General features: G+C 36.1%; 1 protein-coding gene and 1 pseudogene across 1 annotated transcript in view; one reads left to right on the top strand and one right to left on the bottom strand.

Annotated features, from left to right (window-relative positions):
- LOC145258114 (dual oxidase-like) overlaps window positions 1–18,267 on the bottom strand; it is a 175,801-nt gene that overhangs the window by 107,647 nt on the left and 49,887 nt on the right. The window contains exons 10-13 of the mRNA XM_080115859.1: window positions 17,531–17,633; window positions 13,428–13,600; window positions 9,005–9,180; window positions 5,824–5,942 (exon numbers count right to left, since the gene is read on the bottom strand). Of these exons, the coding sequence (XP_079971985.1) occupies window positions 5,824–5,942; window positions 9,005–9,180; window positions 13,428–13,600; window positions 17,531–17,633 (571 nt within the window). The remainder of the gene's footprint in view (window positions 1–5,823; window positions 5,943–9,004; window positions 9,181–13,427; window positions 13,601–17,530; window positions 17,634–18,267) is intronic.
- Window positions 2,577–2,694, top strand: LOC145258416 (5S ribosomal RNA; annotated as a pseudogene).

Below are 18,267 nucleotides of genomic sequence, written 5' to 3'. Positions count from 1 at the left end.
TGTGCGTGCGTGTGTGTGTGTGTGTATGTGAGGATGCTTCTCAATGTATATACTCAATGACTCTTGGATCTACAAACTTGAAATTTGGTATATAGGATATTCAGACACGTGGAAAACTTTTTAATCAGTTTTCATCCGGAAAAAGGTTGCTAAGAGGTAAAAACGGAAAAATTGGTACTTGGGAGTGAATTTCTTAAAGGGGCTGTCATAATTATTTTTTAATATAATATAATAATTAAATACCTACAGACACTAGTGTTTCATCCTTTCGGGATTCTTCAGTGCAGGGTGTCACGATTAACACCAGCCGAACGATTCGAACCCCGCAACATGAGACATCTCTGGCTCGATTAGCGGAGACTGTATCAATTTGGCTACCATTAACCGCGCGAAACAGCGCCGAATTTTAAACATTTTAATTTCAAATGTTCATTACGTCAGTCAGAGAGTAATCCAATCGTTATACGATGATCCATGCATAAGAGCTAAATTGACCGACTTTAATTCAACTGAAAGTGCTCAACTATACTAGCAGCTTGCTACTAGTATATATATATATATATATATATATATATATATATATATATATATATATATATATATATATACTAGTAGCAAGCTACTAGTATATATATCAGGGGTGTTTGGCTTTCACGCACACCGGATGTGTATTTTATTTTATACATATATATAGGGTATCCCAATAAAATGTATACACTCTTTAAATTATCTTCTTATTCATATTTATATCGATTCTTTGCTTTAAAAAACTAAAGTAATTACGTGTTTACTTTTTTAATATCCCATTTTGCTGTTTCGGATTATTTTACTAAAGTAAGTAAAGCTTTATTATTTTTCAAAACTGTTTCTGTTTCTTTGTTTTTCGATATTTCGTCGATATTATTTAGTAAGAGTGTTTAGCAGAAAAGCCAACAAACAACTACCCGAAAAAATAAATATACAAGAAATAAATGTTACCATAGTCAATAAAAGTTCAGTTCATGTTTTTTTGTTTTGAAATACTTTTTAATGCTCTTTACTTGAAATAATTTCAGCAAACCGAAATTAAAACGAAATTTGAGGCGATAACTACTTAGATGAATTTTTATATAAAATACACATGCCATAATCGAATATTCCTCAAGCACAAAATAATGGAAAACATTAAAATATGTTTATAAATATTCCTTACATTGACGGAACTCTCTTAAATTGTTAACACAGAATGCTCAAGTGCCCCTCCTTCAAATTGAAAACGGGGCTCTCCATTTCAAAGTCACTGCCATTTTGATTTTCTTTTTTTTTAAATCGGTTCGTGAATTAAAAGAAAATGTTTTTTTTACAAACTACTTAAAAATACAAACCAATGAACTTTTCTACCATAAAAGTAACTTTTATTGACTATGGTAACATTTATTTCTTGTATATTTATATTATTATTATATATATAACATTTTCTCTTTGTAAGGGCACATCATTTTGTTGGTCACTCTTGACTACGAATGGAACCAAAGTTGATATAAAAATATATATTTTCGCGAAAATTATCTTTACTTTCATCATATTTTGCTTAGGGTAAAATTTTTGAGTATCAAAACCTATCTCTTTACAACCCCCTCCTTTTCGTAACCTATCATACTTTACTTTCATCAATCACAGTCCATTTTCTGTAGGCTGTTTTTGAACCCAGTCAACGACGGGTACTTCTGCTAGTATATATATATATATATATATATATATATATATATATATATATATATATATATATATATTTATTATGACATTCTCGAAAATATATAGTATATATGACAACGTTTTTATGTATCAATGTGTAATTATGACTTTTTCGACCTGATAAAAATTCACAGACCATGCCATAGATGTAGTTGATTTTGTGATAATCAGATTCAATTCCCGAATAAACGCTTCTTTCTTCAATGTGCTTGTTTCTAATTCATGAACGAACTCGTCACCTGATATAGTTACTCAATTGCAAGCTTGGCGTGTCAGCTATCTTTTCAAGTCTGCACACGTTATCACGCCTCCACCAGCATATATCTCAAGACGTTTATGATGCAGAAAGTTGCACACATAGTTGGTATCTATATAAAAATTTCATTAAAAATACCAGATCGCGTGACATGACGACCACTTTATGAGCACTGATAACCATGAACTTGTCAAACAGCAAAAATTTCCAATCACAAATAGTTATTTATACTGCGTTGTATTAATGTTCTACTAGGTGCTTGCCTTAACCGAGACTAAAGAGTATATCTACCTCCCTGGTTATCGATTATATATATATATATATATATATATATATATATAAAATTTATTTATACAAACATTGATGGCTACATATGTGCATACATATTTCTGTAATCAGCCGCGTTGGGGGATTACGTCTTCAGGCCAAGAATTATCGTTGATAACTCTATCGACGATAATTCTTGGCCTGAAGACATAATCCCCCAATGCGGGTGATTGCAGAAACATGTATGCACATATGTAGCCATCAATGTTTGTATAAATAAATTTTATATATATATATATATATATATATATATATATATATATATATATATAATCACGTTAACACACTGGTTCCCATCAGATCGCCAAAGTTAAGCAACGTCGAGCCAGTCAGTACTAAAATGGGTGACCATTTGGGAATTCCAGGTGTTGTATGTGATCTCTGCTTATCTCAGCATTGTTTCCAGTCATCCTGGACCCAAGCAGTGCCGATTCAGGAGAGGTGTGGTTGGAGATTGCGCAACCCTTGCTTCACAATTACATTCACAGCTACCCTTACAAGGAGTATCTATTGTCTCTTGAGACTGAATGGAGAGACTGGTGTGTATATATATATATAATTATTTCCACAGCCAAAAAACATCGCAGCTCACAAGAGCCACGACAGCCAACAAACCAGAAGTCCAAAACTCTAGTTTTGCCCTCATTTAAGTTCATCAGTTAGTCATATCCGAACTTGGGATTCAAAACCCGAGCTTCTTACGTGCGAGAGGAGTACTCTGCCATATGAGAAAATGTGCCACACACAAGAAATTCTATTAACTAACACAGATCAAGCAAACTGCGGTGAAATCTATGGAATGAACCTACTTTGTCTTGAACAAGGGATGTGGTCATTGCAACCAGCTATAACCCAAGCTGATGTCTCACAAGTAGAAATTTTTTTATACTTGCTTGAACGATGCCATCGAATATGCTAACTTAGTAAGCAATTAGTGATAGAATTTTCAGAATGTGAGAGATTATATAGCCATTTCCACAGCCAAACAACGTCGCAGCTCACAAGAGCCATGACAGCCAACAAACAAGTCCAAGACTTGAGTTTCGCCCTCATTTGGGCTCATCAGTTAGACATATCCGAGCTCTTGTGTGCTGCAATGTTGTTTGGATGTGGAAATAAATAATCTCTCACATTCTGAATATATATATACATTACTACATTATTTTTAGAATAAATGTTAATTATCTTTATCCCCACATGAGTATTTCATGCTTATGTAATCATCAGTGTAAAATGTGATAATCACTGATAGTCAGCAGAAAGTCATCCTTAACTTTGTTGGCTAACATTCCACCTCGAGGCCACCGGCAATTAACACATGAATTTAGGGAAATTAAGTGCCTATGAATGCCAAGTCTGCAGGCATACACTGTAAACAGTCAGAGAGTATTCAATGACAGGAAATCGGAATATTGCATTTGCGCCAAAGTTATATATGAATTATGTATACTTCGCTAAATTATATCATCTGCTACTTAGCGTAATGCAAAGCTCTTTGTTAATAAATCAATGGAGCACTTTAAGAGTGACAATGTTTATAGTATTAAAGACATACGAGTGCTGATCCCATGGATTAGGGGTAGAACTGTCAACTATCAACTAGATGGTTGTCGGTTTGATTCCTGGCTTAGGATGGGTACTAGTCTAGCTGCACTGAAGAGCTGTGATACAGCGAAACAGTCCATCTGTAGATTACATTTTTTTTCACCCCCAAACAAGGCACAGTTGTAAGGGGCTTCTATTTGGGATCAAATTTGCATGGATAGTATGTGGGAAGTTGAGCAGCGAGATGTCTGTTCCCTTTACATTTGAACTTCTGCAGGAAAGCAGTGGTCTGGGAGTCTAGCAGTTTTTATTTTTTTTTACATAGGCGTCACCACTTATCAAGGCCGATAGGTCACTCAAGGATAAGGGTTAAAGAGTGTAGAGTAGTCAAAGGGACAATATAGTAATCGATAGTAATGGAAGTTCGGTAAATTTGTTAACTTAAGTGGAACGGCTCATCAGAAACTTGTTTACGTTGGACTTGAAGACAACCATATTATAGACGGTTGGAAAGCAGGAAAATGGAAGACAATTCCACAGGCGTGCAGTTCTAAGAAAGAAGCTTTGATCATGGAATCTATGTTTAGGTTTAGGCACAGATAAAGAGTGGGGGGAATTATTGATAGTGTTTTCAGCTAGACGAGTGTTTCTTGCGAAAGTTTGGCGAGGGGGAACCATAGATTGAAGCTCAGTCGAACAGTTTCCATGAAAATAACGATAAAGCAAAGACAAACTCGCAACATCTCTTCTGTGAGATAGAGGTTGCAGCGAAGAGAAAAGGACATCTGCCACCAGGCCACGAAGTCTATTTAAGGAAGAAGCTATTTAAGTAGAAGGATTTTTGGTATTTAGGGATTTCTATGGTGCAGGGGTGGGATTTTGCTGCTTGTCAGGTTTGTCGGGGGTATTTACAGCAAGGGGGTACTAATGCTTTGAGTTCGTCTGAGCACTTACTATCATACTTGCAAAACATGAAACAGAGGTTTCGAGTTTAGCCGAGAGTTTTTTGTTCGGTGAGTAACTCTTTTTAGTTTTTTTTTTTAAAAACCTATCTAAGAGTGAGAAATGTGGCAGATGCACCATCCCAGATGTGACAACAATACTCCATACATTGGCGATAGTGGCCTTGTAGAGATACGAGATACTCGCAGGTGTGAGTAAACTTCTAGCATGGTAGAGGGAGCCCACTTTCCTCGCAGCAATCTTGGCAATTACCTCAATGTACAAGGTGCCTTCAATAATTTTCCAGGCTTCTTTTTCATATGGGCACTTTTATTGATAGTACACACATGAAACTCTAGTCCCCTTGAAAGTGATCTCCTCCGGCTGCAATGCACTTGTTGATGAATAATTGTGTGTACAATTTCCACACTGACATCAAACTGCGCACTTATTGTCTCTATAGACACACGACGGTCCTTATCCATGAAATTCTTTATTTGGCCAATCAATTCTGATGTCCTGATTTCCTTACCTCTCCCACACCTCTCATCATCCCTCACAGACTACCTGTCTTCCTTGAATCTCTTATGCCACTCAAAGACTGATGTTCGATTTATACAAGACCATCAAAAAATAGTCTGAAGCATTCCATATGTTTCTATGGCATTTTCCCAAGTTTAAAACAGAATTTTATTGCATATCTTTTCTTAAGTGTCCTAATGTTCAAGTTGCCTTTTTTGAAATTCACCAGCTGTGACAGTCAGGCTTTAGTAGGGTGTATTCCAGTTCCTTCTGTAGCTGTTCATTTGAACCTGAAATCATAAACATTGGTCAATCATCTCATTAAGATGTATAGCAATAGCACACTGAATTTTCAAGAGTCTACGGCAATTTGAAATTTGAAATGCCTGTATATAAAAGCCTGGAAACTTATTGAAAGAATCTCGTATTTATGAGTTCAAGAAATTTGTGATGGATAAACGCAAAATAACGAAGACAAAAAATAACAAACGACTCACCATCTTGCCACGTAAAAACATCAGTTTGAAGAATTTTCGGATTTATGCTTGTGACATTCACAATGATGTCTTTTAAAGTAATCCTTTTGATTTCGGCGATTTCTTTCTCGGAGAACATTCTTTAAAGAAAAAAATATGCAATCTTAAGATTTATTTAAAAAAAAATAAATTAGAGAAAAATATGCAATCTTAAGATTTATTAAAAGAAAAAAAAAAAAAATTAGAGAAAGGTTTAATGTAACTAGAAAGAAATATGATCCGTTGGGGCCACCTGCTAAGCTCAGGTAAGATTGCTTGAAATGCGAAAAAGTGAGTTTGCAAAGCTAGTTAAATAAAAAAAACAAACAAACCAACAAAAAAAAAAAAAACAATACAAAAGCTTTCCGCACGCAATATCTCCTCCCACAATCTTTCTTTTCGCGGTACAATTACGGGTTAAACAGTATTACTACTTATGGTGATATTTCCTTTTGTTTATAACGTTTCAATCTTTTTTATTACCGTCGCCCATTTATAAGGAGAGAGAGAGAGAGAGAGAGAGAGAGAGAGAGAGAGAGAGAGAGAGAGAGAGAGAGAGAGAGAGAGAGAGGGGGGGCAGAGAGAGAGAGAGAGAGAGGGGCAGAGAGAGAGAGAGAAAGAGAAAGAGAAAGAGAGAGAAAGAGAGAGAGGGGGGCAGAGAGAGAGAAAGAGAGAGAGAGAGAGAGAGGGGGGAGAGAGAAAGAGAGAGAGAGAGGGGGGCAGAGAGAGAGAAGGGGGCAGAGAGAGAGAGAGAAAGAGAAAGAGAAAGAGAGAGAGAGAAAGAGAGAGAGAGAGAGAGAGAGGGGCAGAGAGAGAGAGAAGAGGGCAGAGAGAGAGAGAAGAGGGCAGAGAGAGAGAGAGAGAAAGAGAGAGAGAGAGGGGGGAGAAAGAGAGAGAGAGAGAGAGAGAGGGGGGCAAAGAGAGAGAGAGAAAAAGAGAGAGAGAGAGGGGGGGCAGAGAGAGAGTGAAGGGGGGAGAGAGAGAGAGAGAGAGAGAAGGGGGCAGAGAGAGAGAGAGAGAGAATATGCATAGTTGTTTACTATAATGTTATGACTGGCATGGATTTTTGTAAGCAAATTAATGCAAGAGATTAATTGTAAAGAAGTTTTCCAATAAAAGACCTGGAACTAACAATGTCTTCTATACTTTTTCATGTTGTAAACTTTCAATATATATATATATATATTAGTTAATCATTTACTTGAAACGTACTCGGTTTGTATATACCAATCGTAATAGATTAAAAAAGCTATATATTATTTAATTATTGGAATTCTTTTGAGATGAGTAATTTGCATATTTTTTATTTATTTATTTGCGGACTATTATCCTCATTTTTATCATCCGCAAATAAATAAATAAATAAATAAATCTATCTATCTCAAATAAATAAAGTTTTTCATAATGAAAAAAAATCTTTTTTTATATAAATTTTGTAACAAGTCCAAACTCAATGAATACCTTTTTATTGAGTTCCAGAGCATATATAGTGTAGTATAAATACGTTGTCTAAAATGGTGTTTTTATGTTTTTTTAAGGTAAACATCTGAAGAGTACGTGACTAAATATGCAGCAATAACATAATTTTGTAGACTTATTACGAAACAATACAGTCATGGATACTTTTTGAAAAGTAATAAATGACCCACTGAGAAAAGCTGATATTTGAAACTTGGAGAATTATTACACTACAGTAATATATATTAAGAAACGTTGAGCCTGACCAGTACCAAATGGGTGACCATTTGGGAAGTTAAAGGCGCTGTATGTATGTGCTGAGTTGTAGAAATTTCCAGGTTGGTATCTGAAGGTGCATTAATTCACTGGGAGAGATGCACCCCCAGTTTCCGTTAAGATATGCATCTAGAAAAAGGAAACTCTAATATAAAAACCTGCAGTTTACTGTATACTCTGTCCTGTGGCAGTCATCCACACCGACAGAGATTAGCACTAATAGCAAAAAGTGTGGATGGTTCTACACAACGCCTTCACCACTATAAACAAATCATCTGTATGGATTTCTGAGCAACTTAGTTGTGGCAGAACCTCGTACGTTGAAATCGACAGGAGAGTCCATTATATATATTTTATTCTTGTATAATAGAAACATCCAAAATGTGGAAAATTTTTATACTTGAAAATGTAAGACAAATGGGGGAAAAAGGGCATATTATTCAGACTGCTATTCTCATTGTGAGTATTATTTTTACAATATTTTGGTTGATGTAACCTCCGACCTTCTTTGGGTGCAAATTGTTGAACTCAACAATCTGCACAGAAATTCAATTAGAAACCTTTATTTAATCCACAGAGAAAGCATGTCCTTGTTCCATCAGCCATGACTGGATAGAAGTCCCAACTAATTTGCAATTGTATTTTGAGTGTCGGGTACACTGAAGATTGAACCTTCAACCTCCAGAAGAGTGTAACTTTACAACTGAATGTTACCAAGTACATTCTTTTGGAGGTTGAAGGTTCAATCCTCAGTGCAGGTGACACTCAAAATACAATTGTGAATTACTTAGGACTTCTACCCAGTCACGGCTGAGAGAATGAGAGCATGCTACCTCCATGGATTGAATAAAAAGGTGCCTCATCTTAAAAATTCATAATACAAGCAGATTAATTCTCGTAATAAGATTTTAATATTTCATCTTTATTATTAAAAAGACTCCACCAGAAAATGAGTTTTAATTTTTAAAAGTAACTGTTTTTAGTTCTCTCCCACTGCAAAGGAACTTTTACACCAGGGTCGGAAAGTGGGATTGTAAAGTCAGCGCCACAAAGGAGGAACATTCTGACCTTCAAAAAGTGCCTGGGTAGCCCTATCAGCATTCCCCGATAAGGGCGCATTAGGTGATTAGTAATAAACTAACCCCTTCTCAAGAGAAGGCAAGACCTGGGAGGGTAGACCTCCTAGAACTGCACAGAACTTAGCTCCCACCACAAAATTAACAGGGACCAGATCATTACAAGAATGCACTCATCTCTGTTGATTTTGTGGTCTGAAAACAGATCACAGATAGAAAATAGAGGAAAAGGGAAGGGAGATAAAAAAAAGGGACATTTTTTTTATCTCCCTTCCAAAAAAAAAAAAAAAAAAAAAGGGACATTTTTTTTTTTTTTTGTAGAAATTAAAAGCTGCAAAAAATGATAGCCTTACCCATTCAACCTATTTTCAAACCAGAACTGATCCCCGTCTCTTATTCTCAGGAATTGGTCTTTTGTAATTTTCTTGATGAATTCTCCGGGACCATTTGGAGTCGTTTCCATCATTGCTCCAGTGAAGATATCAATGTTGTCCAGGGTTTTGTGCATGGACTTGAATTGCTTAAGCAACTGTAAAAGTTGTTAAAATAATAATAATAAAAAAAAATGCGTCAGAGTTAATAATTTCATGATGTTATCAGCTTGCATAAAAAAATAAATTGACAAGTATACAAGGTGCCTTCAATTAGTTTCTAGGTTTTCGTATGAACACTTTTATTGATAGTACACACATGAAATTCTAGTCCCTTTCAAATCTTCTCTGGCTTCAATGCACTTGTTGTACCGTTCGAACAACTTCTGAAAGGCCCTGTGGAAGTCCTCTTGTGTGAGCGTGTCAATGACCTTCATCACAGTCTCTTTCCTTAATTGTCTCATAATGACAGCCTCCAAGGTTTTTCCTTGAGCTTAGGGAATAACCAAAAGTCACAGGGAGCAAGATCTGGAGTATAGGGAGGGTGAGGAACTGTCTTTTATGCTCATCTTAGTCAAATAGTCTGTGACAACGATGAAGCATCCTTTGGATAAACTTTGCACAAATCTTCAGCATCTTCAGTTCCTTGCAAATAATTGTCGCACCGTTCCCACACTGACACCAAACTGTATACTTATTGTCTCTATAGATACACGAGTATCCTTATCCATGAAATTCTTTATTTGGCCAATCAATTTTGGTGTTCTGACTACCTTACTCCTCTCATCATCTTTTACAACTCCCTGCTTTCCTTGAATCTTTTATACCACTTAAAGACTGATGCTCACAAACAGTCTGAAGCATTCCATATGTTTTTGCGCCATTTTTTCCAAGTTTAAAATAGAATTTTATTGCATATCTTCTTTCTTAAATGTACTCACGTTCAGATTGTATTATTTTTGCAATTGATCAGCTGTAAAAATCAGGCTTTAGTAGGGTGTATTTCAATTCCTGCTGTAGCTTTTCATTTGGTCAGTTATCTCATAAGATGTATAACGATATTATACTGATTTTTCAAGAGTCTATGACAACTTTAAATGCCTGTACAAAAAGGTATGGAAACGCATAGCTCTATTAAGAGACTATTTCATTTACAGCCAATCACAATCAGTACAATCCTTGGTCCCGATGCTGCCAGATTCAGAAGAGGCATATATGGATGCTAGCAATTCGAGAGACAGTTTGGATGTTCCAACGCATCTCCCTGTCATACAAGCTCTAACGCCAATTCTTAAAACTTGTAAATCTTAATTAACGTTTCTGAATTTTTTAGATGAGGATTGATAATTCCTATTATTTGGATTATTCCGAACTTCAAGGATGGAATACTGTTGCCATATCTGGGCAGGAGCTGCTAAAAACAGCCTATCCTGCCTTGACAGAGTACAAAATAGACTTCGTGGCTTAGTGGGGGATGCCCTTTTCTCTACCCTGCAACCTCTCTCCCACAGAAGAGACGTTGCGAGCCTGTCCTTGTTTTATCGTTATTTCCATGGCAGATGCTCGTCTGAACTCCAATCTCTGGTCCCCCCTCGCTAATCTTTCACGAAAAACACCCGTCTAGCTGAATCCACTGTGAAAAATTTCCCCCACTCTATATCTGTGCCTAAATCAAAACGCAGATTCCATGAACAAAGCTTCTTTCTTAGAACTGCACGCCTGTGGAACTCTGTTCCGTCTGCCTGCTTCCCACCGGACTACAACTTGGAGGTCTTCAAGTCCAATGTTAACAAATTCCTAATGAACCGCCCCCTTAAGTAAACACTTCAGCAAATCTTCTCACTAACATAATGTAGTTGCAATAACCCTTATCCCTGAGTGGCTTTCGGGCCTTGATAAGTGGTGATCACTGTGTAAAAAAAAAAAAAAAAAAAACTACTGTTCTCATCTTAAGTGTTATTCTCACAACGTTTCGGTCAATGTGTAAAAATGAGTAAAGACATAATTTTTTGTACAGCTAGCAGTGTTCGCGTCAAGTAAGGAGAATAGAAAAAAAAAATGTCCGCTGTGTTTATTTTTAGGCTGGCGATCTCATGAGGTAGTGAGACTCCAGGGCATCTAATATGCACATGAAAGGCAGAAGGTTTCTATTAAAAGTCTGTTCATCAGAGAAGGGCATCTTTTTTGGCAGAAGTGAGTTTTGCCAGATGTCTATTGAATTTTGATGCCGAGAATTCTGAAGAAGAAGAAAAATAATAATACTTCATAATATACTCCGACCTTCTTCAAGTGTATCTTCTCAAACTCGAGAATCTTTTTGTCAAACTCGGGAATCTTTCTGCCGGACTCGGGAATCTGCACGGAATTTCGAACGTAATCTTTTATTTAATCCATGGAGCTAACATGCCTCATTCTGTCAGCCATGACGGGACAGAAGTCTTTAATAATTTGAAATAATATTTTACTGTCATTTTTTAGCCTTCCGAAAAGTGTAACTTATAACTAAATTTTACCAAGTCTGCAAGGACTCGTGTCACAGTGGATAAATTCAGCTGTAAAGTTACACTTTTCTGGAGGTTGAAGGTTCAATCCTCAGTATGGGCGACGATCAAAATACAATTGCGAATTACTTTGGACTTCTATTCGGCCATGGCTGATGGAACGAGAGCATGCTACCCTCCATGAAGTAAATAAAGAATAATATAATTAAAAATTCAGTATATACACCCAGTCTCAAACGTTTTAAAAATATTTTTAGCATTTCATTTTCAAAGTAGATAATTACATGAACACTTCCGACGTCAAATAACGCTAATGTTGAGAACAGATACTACACTTGATCTTGGTCAAAAATCAAAAAAATAATATATATATTTAATATATAAAAAGCAAAATGAACGTGTGTGTTTGTCCACGAAAGGCATTTTTTTTCGTCGGGGTTCTAACGTCGGTTAGATTCCGGGAGAAGTTTTCTTATACTTCCTAGATCGTAACATCTCAGATTTGCAAACAGACATCGTCTCTATCTTTTTTGATCGAGTTTTAAAAAATTCCCTCTGTGCCATCGTTTCGAGTGTTTGTCTTTTTTGTATAAATAAAATGAAACTAATCGAACGCAACCGCCAACTCCCGGCCTTCGCCCGGGTAATATATGTTCGGTAATTCGTCCTTGGTCAATGTAAAACCTTTCATACTGAGACAATTATTTGGATACTGCTAGAGTGCCCCGTTTTTTGAGGGAGCTGGTTTTCTCTTACATTTAAAACGACCTTCGTGGGAGATTTAAAAACAACGCCAATTCTGCAAGTCATCTTTTTGATCGACTACATTTAATTTGAATGCTTTACACTTCCGGTCGCGTCATGGCGTTGCGGTAAGATGTCAGATTTTCTTTCACGTTCTTTTCTGCCTTCGCGTTGCGGGTTCTAGTCTGCCTGCCTACTACCACTTTTTTTTTAATACCTCCAAACACCCGGACAACACCGGGCACCCAGGTTTGTATATATATATATGTACGGCACAATCATGTTGACACACTGGTTCTTGTCAAATCACAAAAGTTAAGCAATATTGAGCCAGGCCAGTACCAGTTGGGTGACCATTTGGGAAGACCAGGTGCTGTATGTGCTTTCCACTTATCTGTTAGTACCCATACGAAAAAGTCTGGAAATTATTGAAGGCACCTTGTGTGTGTATATATATATATATATATATATATATATATATATATATATATATATATATATATATATATATATATGAGAGAGAAATAAAAAAGAACAAACCGTATTATGTGTTCATCAACGTTTCGTCTTTATTTCGAGACTTCCTCTGGATGAATGAGATTAAGAAACAAAAAATACCAGTACAAAATATTTGAAAATGTTTCACGTGCACAGTGTGATGCAGTTCTATTTCAGAAAAACGGAAAAAGACTGTGCACGTGAAACATTTTCAAATATTTTGTACTGGTATTTTTTGTTTCTTAATCTCATTCATCCAGAGGAAGTCTCGAAATAAAGACGAAACGTTGATGAACACATAATACGGTTTGTTCCTTTTTATTTCTCTATTTTGTCGGAATACTATTTCCATTCTTTTCATCATATATATATATATATATATATATATATATATATGATTAGTTTTTTTTTTAGAAAAAGAAATCCAGCAGAGTGCTCAATTAAAAGGAAAATCGGAAAATAAGAGCGTATTTATATTTTGTGTACAGAAAGTTGATACATGAGACAAATCATTGATACCGTCGGTTTCAAGCCCGATAATTAGGTACCAATGACTTGTCTCATCTAACAACTTTCTATACACAAAATACAATATATATATATATATATATATATATATATATATATATATATTATCCCAATGTGAAAATAAAATTTCAAACCTGAGGATGACTTTTGAACAATTTTGGGTTGATGTCTTCCCATTTCTCTATTTTCTTCATTCCCAGTGCGACACGAGCGAAATTATAATCTGGTAGTCCAAGATCTCGACCTTTCATTATCGTCTGCACGATTCGGTCTTGTCGGGAATAATATAAAGTTCCGAAATATTTGTCTGCAAAGCAAAAAGGAGTTTGTAACAAGGTTGACTGAAATGATCGATCGTAATGGATTGATCAGAGTTGTAGAAACGTAGGAAAGAGAGAGATATATCATAGTAGCAGGGTTGTTTGATTGGTTGTTTTTATGCTGGGACGCTCACCATTGGTTGGACTGATCAAGTGTGATGAATTGATAGGAAGAGAGATGCAGAAGAGTAGGAAAAGGAACCAAAGCCATTTTTTTAAAAATTATGAGTCACTACCTATCCAGGCCAAAAGTTCTTCGAGGATAAAAGGTTTATGAGATTGTCAGCTGACAGATGAACACTTATGAGAGGATGAAACATGAATAGAGTGGACAAAATTTGACTTTTTAATGTAACAGAGTGCATGTGAGTGTATGGGAAAATAGCAGCAGCAGCTGTAAGATAGCTAGCGTGCGAGGATATTAGCAGCAGTAGCCAAAAAAAGTACATATGCAAATTAGGAAGTGCGTGTGAGCTTGTACGACAAGAAAAGGAAAAGAAAAGACACCATGTGGTGGGCAGAAGAAAAACAAACGGTTGAAAAATATGGACGTGTAAAGTTGAAGACAAGAAATGGTTGTCTATGGCCGGCATGTTGTGGAGCAGAAAGAAAAATGCGGGCCAGTTGAGATGAACATGTGGCCCTGCAGAGAAAGACTTTTAAGCTTGCGTCGAGATGGGAAGAAAAGAAAACGATTATAAACGACTTGTGTTAAAAAAGAAAGAAAAGCCGAGTTAGATTTATTTATTTTTGTTCCTTTTCGACGATGTCGGAGGTTTTAACTGTCACAAACACGGTTCGAGTGTAACGGCCACGTTACATTAAGAGGACAGCTCAAGAAGCATTTGTTGACATTAGACTTGAAGACGACCATGTTGCAATCTCCAGGGAAGCAGTCCAATCCATATTGATACATCATAGTATTTAGGCGGTTAATGTGCATTTAACTTTTTTGTCTAGAAGGTACGGTAGAACGATGCAGAATAAGAGGTAAACCACCAAAAGGATGACGTGCAAACGTACGATCTTTAACTTCCAGACTAAACAAGGGAGGGAGAGACAAGAGATCTTGGAGTTGGCGAATAGCACAATAGACTATATTCTGCGACATCTGAAGAAGCCGTTTGACGATGATTGCGTGTTAGGCGTTATAAAACCTCAAAAGGGTTGATGCACCATAAAACAATTCATTTACAAGATTTTTAAAAATTTATTCATTTCATCCTAAATAAGACATATTTTGGATCATGTCTACAGAAGTGGGGAATGTGGGAAGTTGAGCAGCAAGATGTCTATTCACATTACATTTGCACTTCTTCAGGTTAGTAGAGTCAATGAAACAGGAAGCAACAAGGAAATTCCAAAGTCTAACAGTCAGAGTAAAGAAACTATTAGAGCAGAATGCTTTATGCATCTATGAATATTAACGGTGAAAAAATGTTAGTCTGGAGTATGTACATCGAGGGAGCACAAGTGCTAGGAGTTCATCAGAGCACATTCGATTAAAGTACTTGTAAAATAAGCACAAGAATGCAACATGGCGAGGATGGGACAGAGGTAGGAACTTAGCCAGTAATGTGGGGGCCTATTAGATTTTAAACTTTTTGAACTCTGTCTAAGCATGCGCGAATGGTTGGTTTGTAGATATATAAGATACTGTCAGGTGTTTTTAATTTTCTAGGTAGGTAGAGGGAGCCAAGCTTTTTTTTGTAGAAGTCTTTGCAATGACCTCAATGGATTTCTTTCAATGGATAGGCAGCTAACATCTTTCTAGAAGTGTGAACTGCCATTTTGGAAGATTGATGTGTAACTCTTCGCCAAATAACCCAACAGATGAAGATTTATAGAGGGTCAGTTGAAATTATAATTCAGGATAATTTCCATAAGGTGTCTTCCAAATGGATCCCCAGGTTGCTGACACCTTTCCAGAAGTGTGGACTTGTCGAGTGCTCAAAGAGATATGACAAGAAAATGAGTCAAAGTTAAAAAAGAAAACTGATTACACGGGATGAAACGTGAGTGTATCACTATGATCCAGAGACTAAAACCAAGTCAATGTAATATAAGCTCTTTTTCAGGACCCCCAATGAAAGCAAGGTTGCAGGCCTCCGTTGGTAAGGCCATGCTTACAGTCTTCTGGAACCAGGGTAGAGTAATAATGACAGATTTTTGGAATTATCAATCTCATAGATTTTAGCTGAAATCATGTTTTAATACTTTTTAAAGTTGTCTCCTTTTGATTTATGCTTATTTTTCATAAGAATTTTAGGTATCTAAGAGTTACTTCCCTTTGATCTTCTCGTTATTACATTAAGTTGTGATTATGTGTATTTCTCTTTTTCTATCCCAGAATTTAAATAAAAGCAAACTTGTCTCTTTGTTGAACGAAAAACATGCTTACATGTTAATTTCTTTTTGTTGATATTGATTGCCTTCTATAGTGTTAATCCTATTTGAAAAGTATGTTTTATTAGATTCTTAACTTTCATAATTAACCATCACATATTTCTTCCAATTTATGCTGTCTGTAAATATTAAGCCGAGGAGTTTGAAGGATGAGCTCTAAGATTGGGTGTTATTTGTTGCGGTAGTTGGTACACGAAAAGGTTTTTCATAGTGGTTTTAAGAAAGAAGCTTAGTCATAGCGTTACCATTTATTTACAACCCATATTCCACTACCAAATGAAGGTTGTTTTCTAGGGATGTGTAGAAAATATTCGATGCTAATTGTATTTTACGCATTGTATAATCCCAAAAGTGTTAATATGTTGTAAAAAAAAAAGAAGATAATTCAAGCTAATTGATTATTCATTTTCTATATTGTCCAATTTCTACTGTACACTTTTTAACCCTTATCCTTGAGTGGCCTCTTGGCCTTGATAATGTGCAAAAAAAAAAGAAGATAATTCAAGCTAATTGATTATTCATTTTCAAGTGGTATATGCATACTCGAAACAATGTTGATATTCTGTAAAAACAGACAAGCTAAACCAAAACCAACTCGTCCTTTGCAAAATATCGCATTCCATTTACTTAATTACTTTGAGTCTATATACCTCCAAGTGAGCATTGTCTGAAGATAGCAGTTTCAATCCAACCCAAAAGCAGGCCAGAGACTTAGTTGGCCAAAACTTGGTGAGGCAACAACAACTATGGAAGGCAGTAATTACTGAGGATAAATTACAAGACTCAGCATTCCTATCCCATCGCAGTTAATCACCTGAAGAAGGCCAGGGGATAGGGTGGCCGAAACGTGGTGAAACAACAACTATGAAGATGAGGATAACAGTTCGCAAAAAGATCGAATGCAAATAATATCTATAATTATAATATAAATCTCACCTGTCTGTTTAAATGTATGTATGTTTATATGTGTGCCTAAAACTTTCGACAGAGGCAACGAATTTTCATGAGATCATTTTGAAGCTCGATCCTTCGGACGACTAATATCGAAAAATTGGCTAAAAACATTCATTCCTTCACCTTCGACTGGGCACTTTTCTACAGGGGGGGGGGCGCTTTTTTCGCTGATATTTTCGAAAGTCATCCCATCCCCTCTTTTCAATTGACTAGCCTTAATTTAAACCTTCGCTACTTCCGGTGTGGCGATGGACGCAACGGCAAAGACGTCACATTTCTTTCTTTTTTTTTTCGCGCTCTTTTCCTCCTCCTCTAGTACGGGTTCGAGCCTGCCTGCCTACTATCACTATTTTTTTTTTGTTCAACACACCAAACACCTGGGCAACGTCGGGCACCCAGGCTTGTCCTTAAATAACTGACAGAATAATCATTTCTTACTTTCGAAATTATAGATGACATACAAGATGATGATGATGATAGTGATGATGATCATGGTAAAGAAGGAAGAAAGGAAGGAAGGAATGTTTTAAAGACTTGATGGCATCATCGTTTCTTACCTTTGAAATCATAGCTGATATACAAATCGTCTTGTTCAGCAAACTGAGAAGCCATTCCTAAGAGGATGTGGTCAAAACTATAAGTCTCATTACTCAAATAGATCTGCAAATATTGGCAGTAAAAACAACCCCCAAAAAAGAAAAAAAAACAAAAAACCAAATAAACAAGACGATAAAAAACAAAACAGATCAGATTAAAAAGATGAGGAAAAAAAAAGATGTGTACATACACATTTACTTAAAAAAAAAACAAAAAAACTTTACTTTTATTCAACTCTAAATAAGGCACACTACCTCTAAGACGTAAGGAGCTACAGAAAATAAGGAGCCAGATTTATAGGAGCATCCTAAGTAGGGATTTGTGCAGCGAAATGCTTGTTTACATGGCATTTAACCCTTGGTGACCTGTTTGAACTAATTCGTTCAGTCATAAATAAATGAATATAACGACATAAGTAAATGCTTGTACGCATTAGTTCAGTATCTGGGTAGATGCCAGATACTTCCAGAATGCAACTATCCATTGCTTACATTTATTATGCCGCCATCTGCCTCAGAGAGTGGAGGATTTTCGCTTGTTATAAACATTTTTTCAAGCACTATGGATAATAATCAAGGTAAGTTTATGAAATACAAAAATTATCAGTGGTAGTTTAACTATTGAACGTCATAATTTTTTCCCGTTTGAAGACAATCATAGTATCATTACCTTTTAAACTAACTTAAATTAAGTTTAT

Source organism: Euprymna scolopes, chromosome 33 (genome assembly GCF_053919585.1).
Source record: "Euprymna scolopes isolate OS-2025 chromosome 33, ASM5391958v1, whole genome shotgun sequence".
Classification (NCBI taxonomy): Eukaryota; Metazoa; Mollusca; class Cephalopoda; order Sepiida; family Sepiolidae; genus Euprymna; species Euprymna scolopes.
The sequence above is the reverse complement of the archived record's forward strand: the minus strand, read 5'-3'. Positions and strand labels throughout refer to the sequence as shown.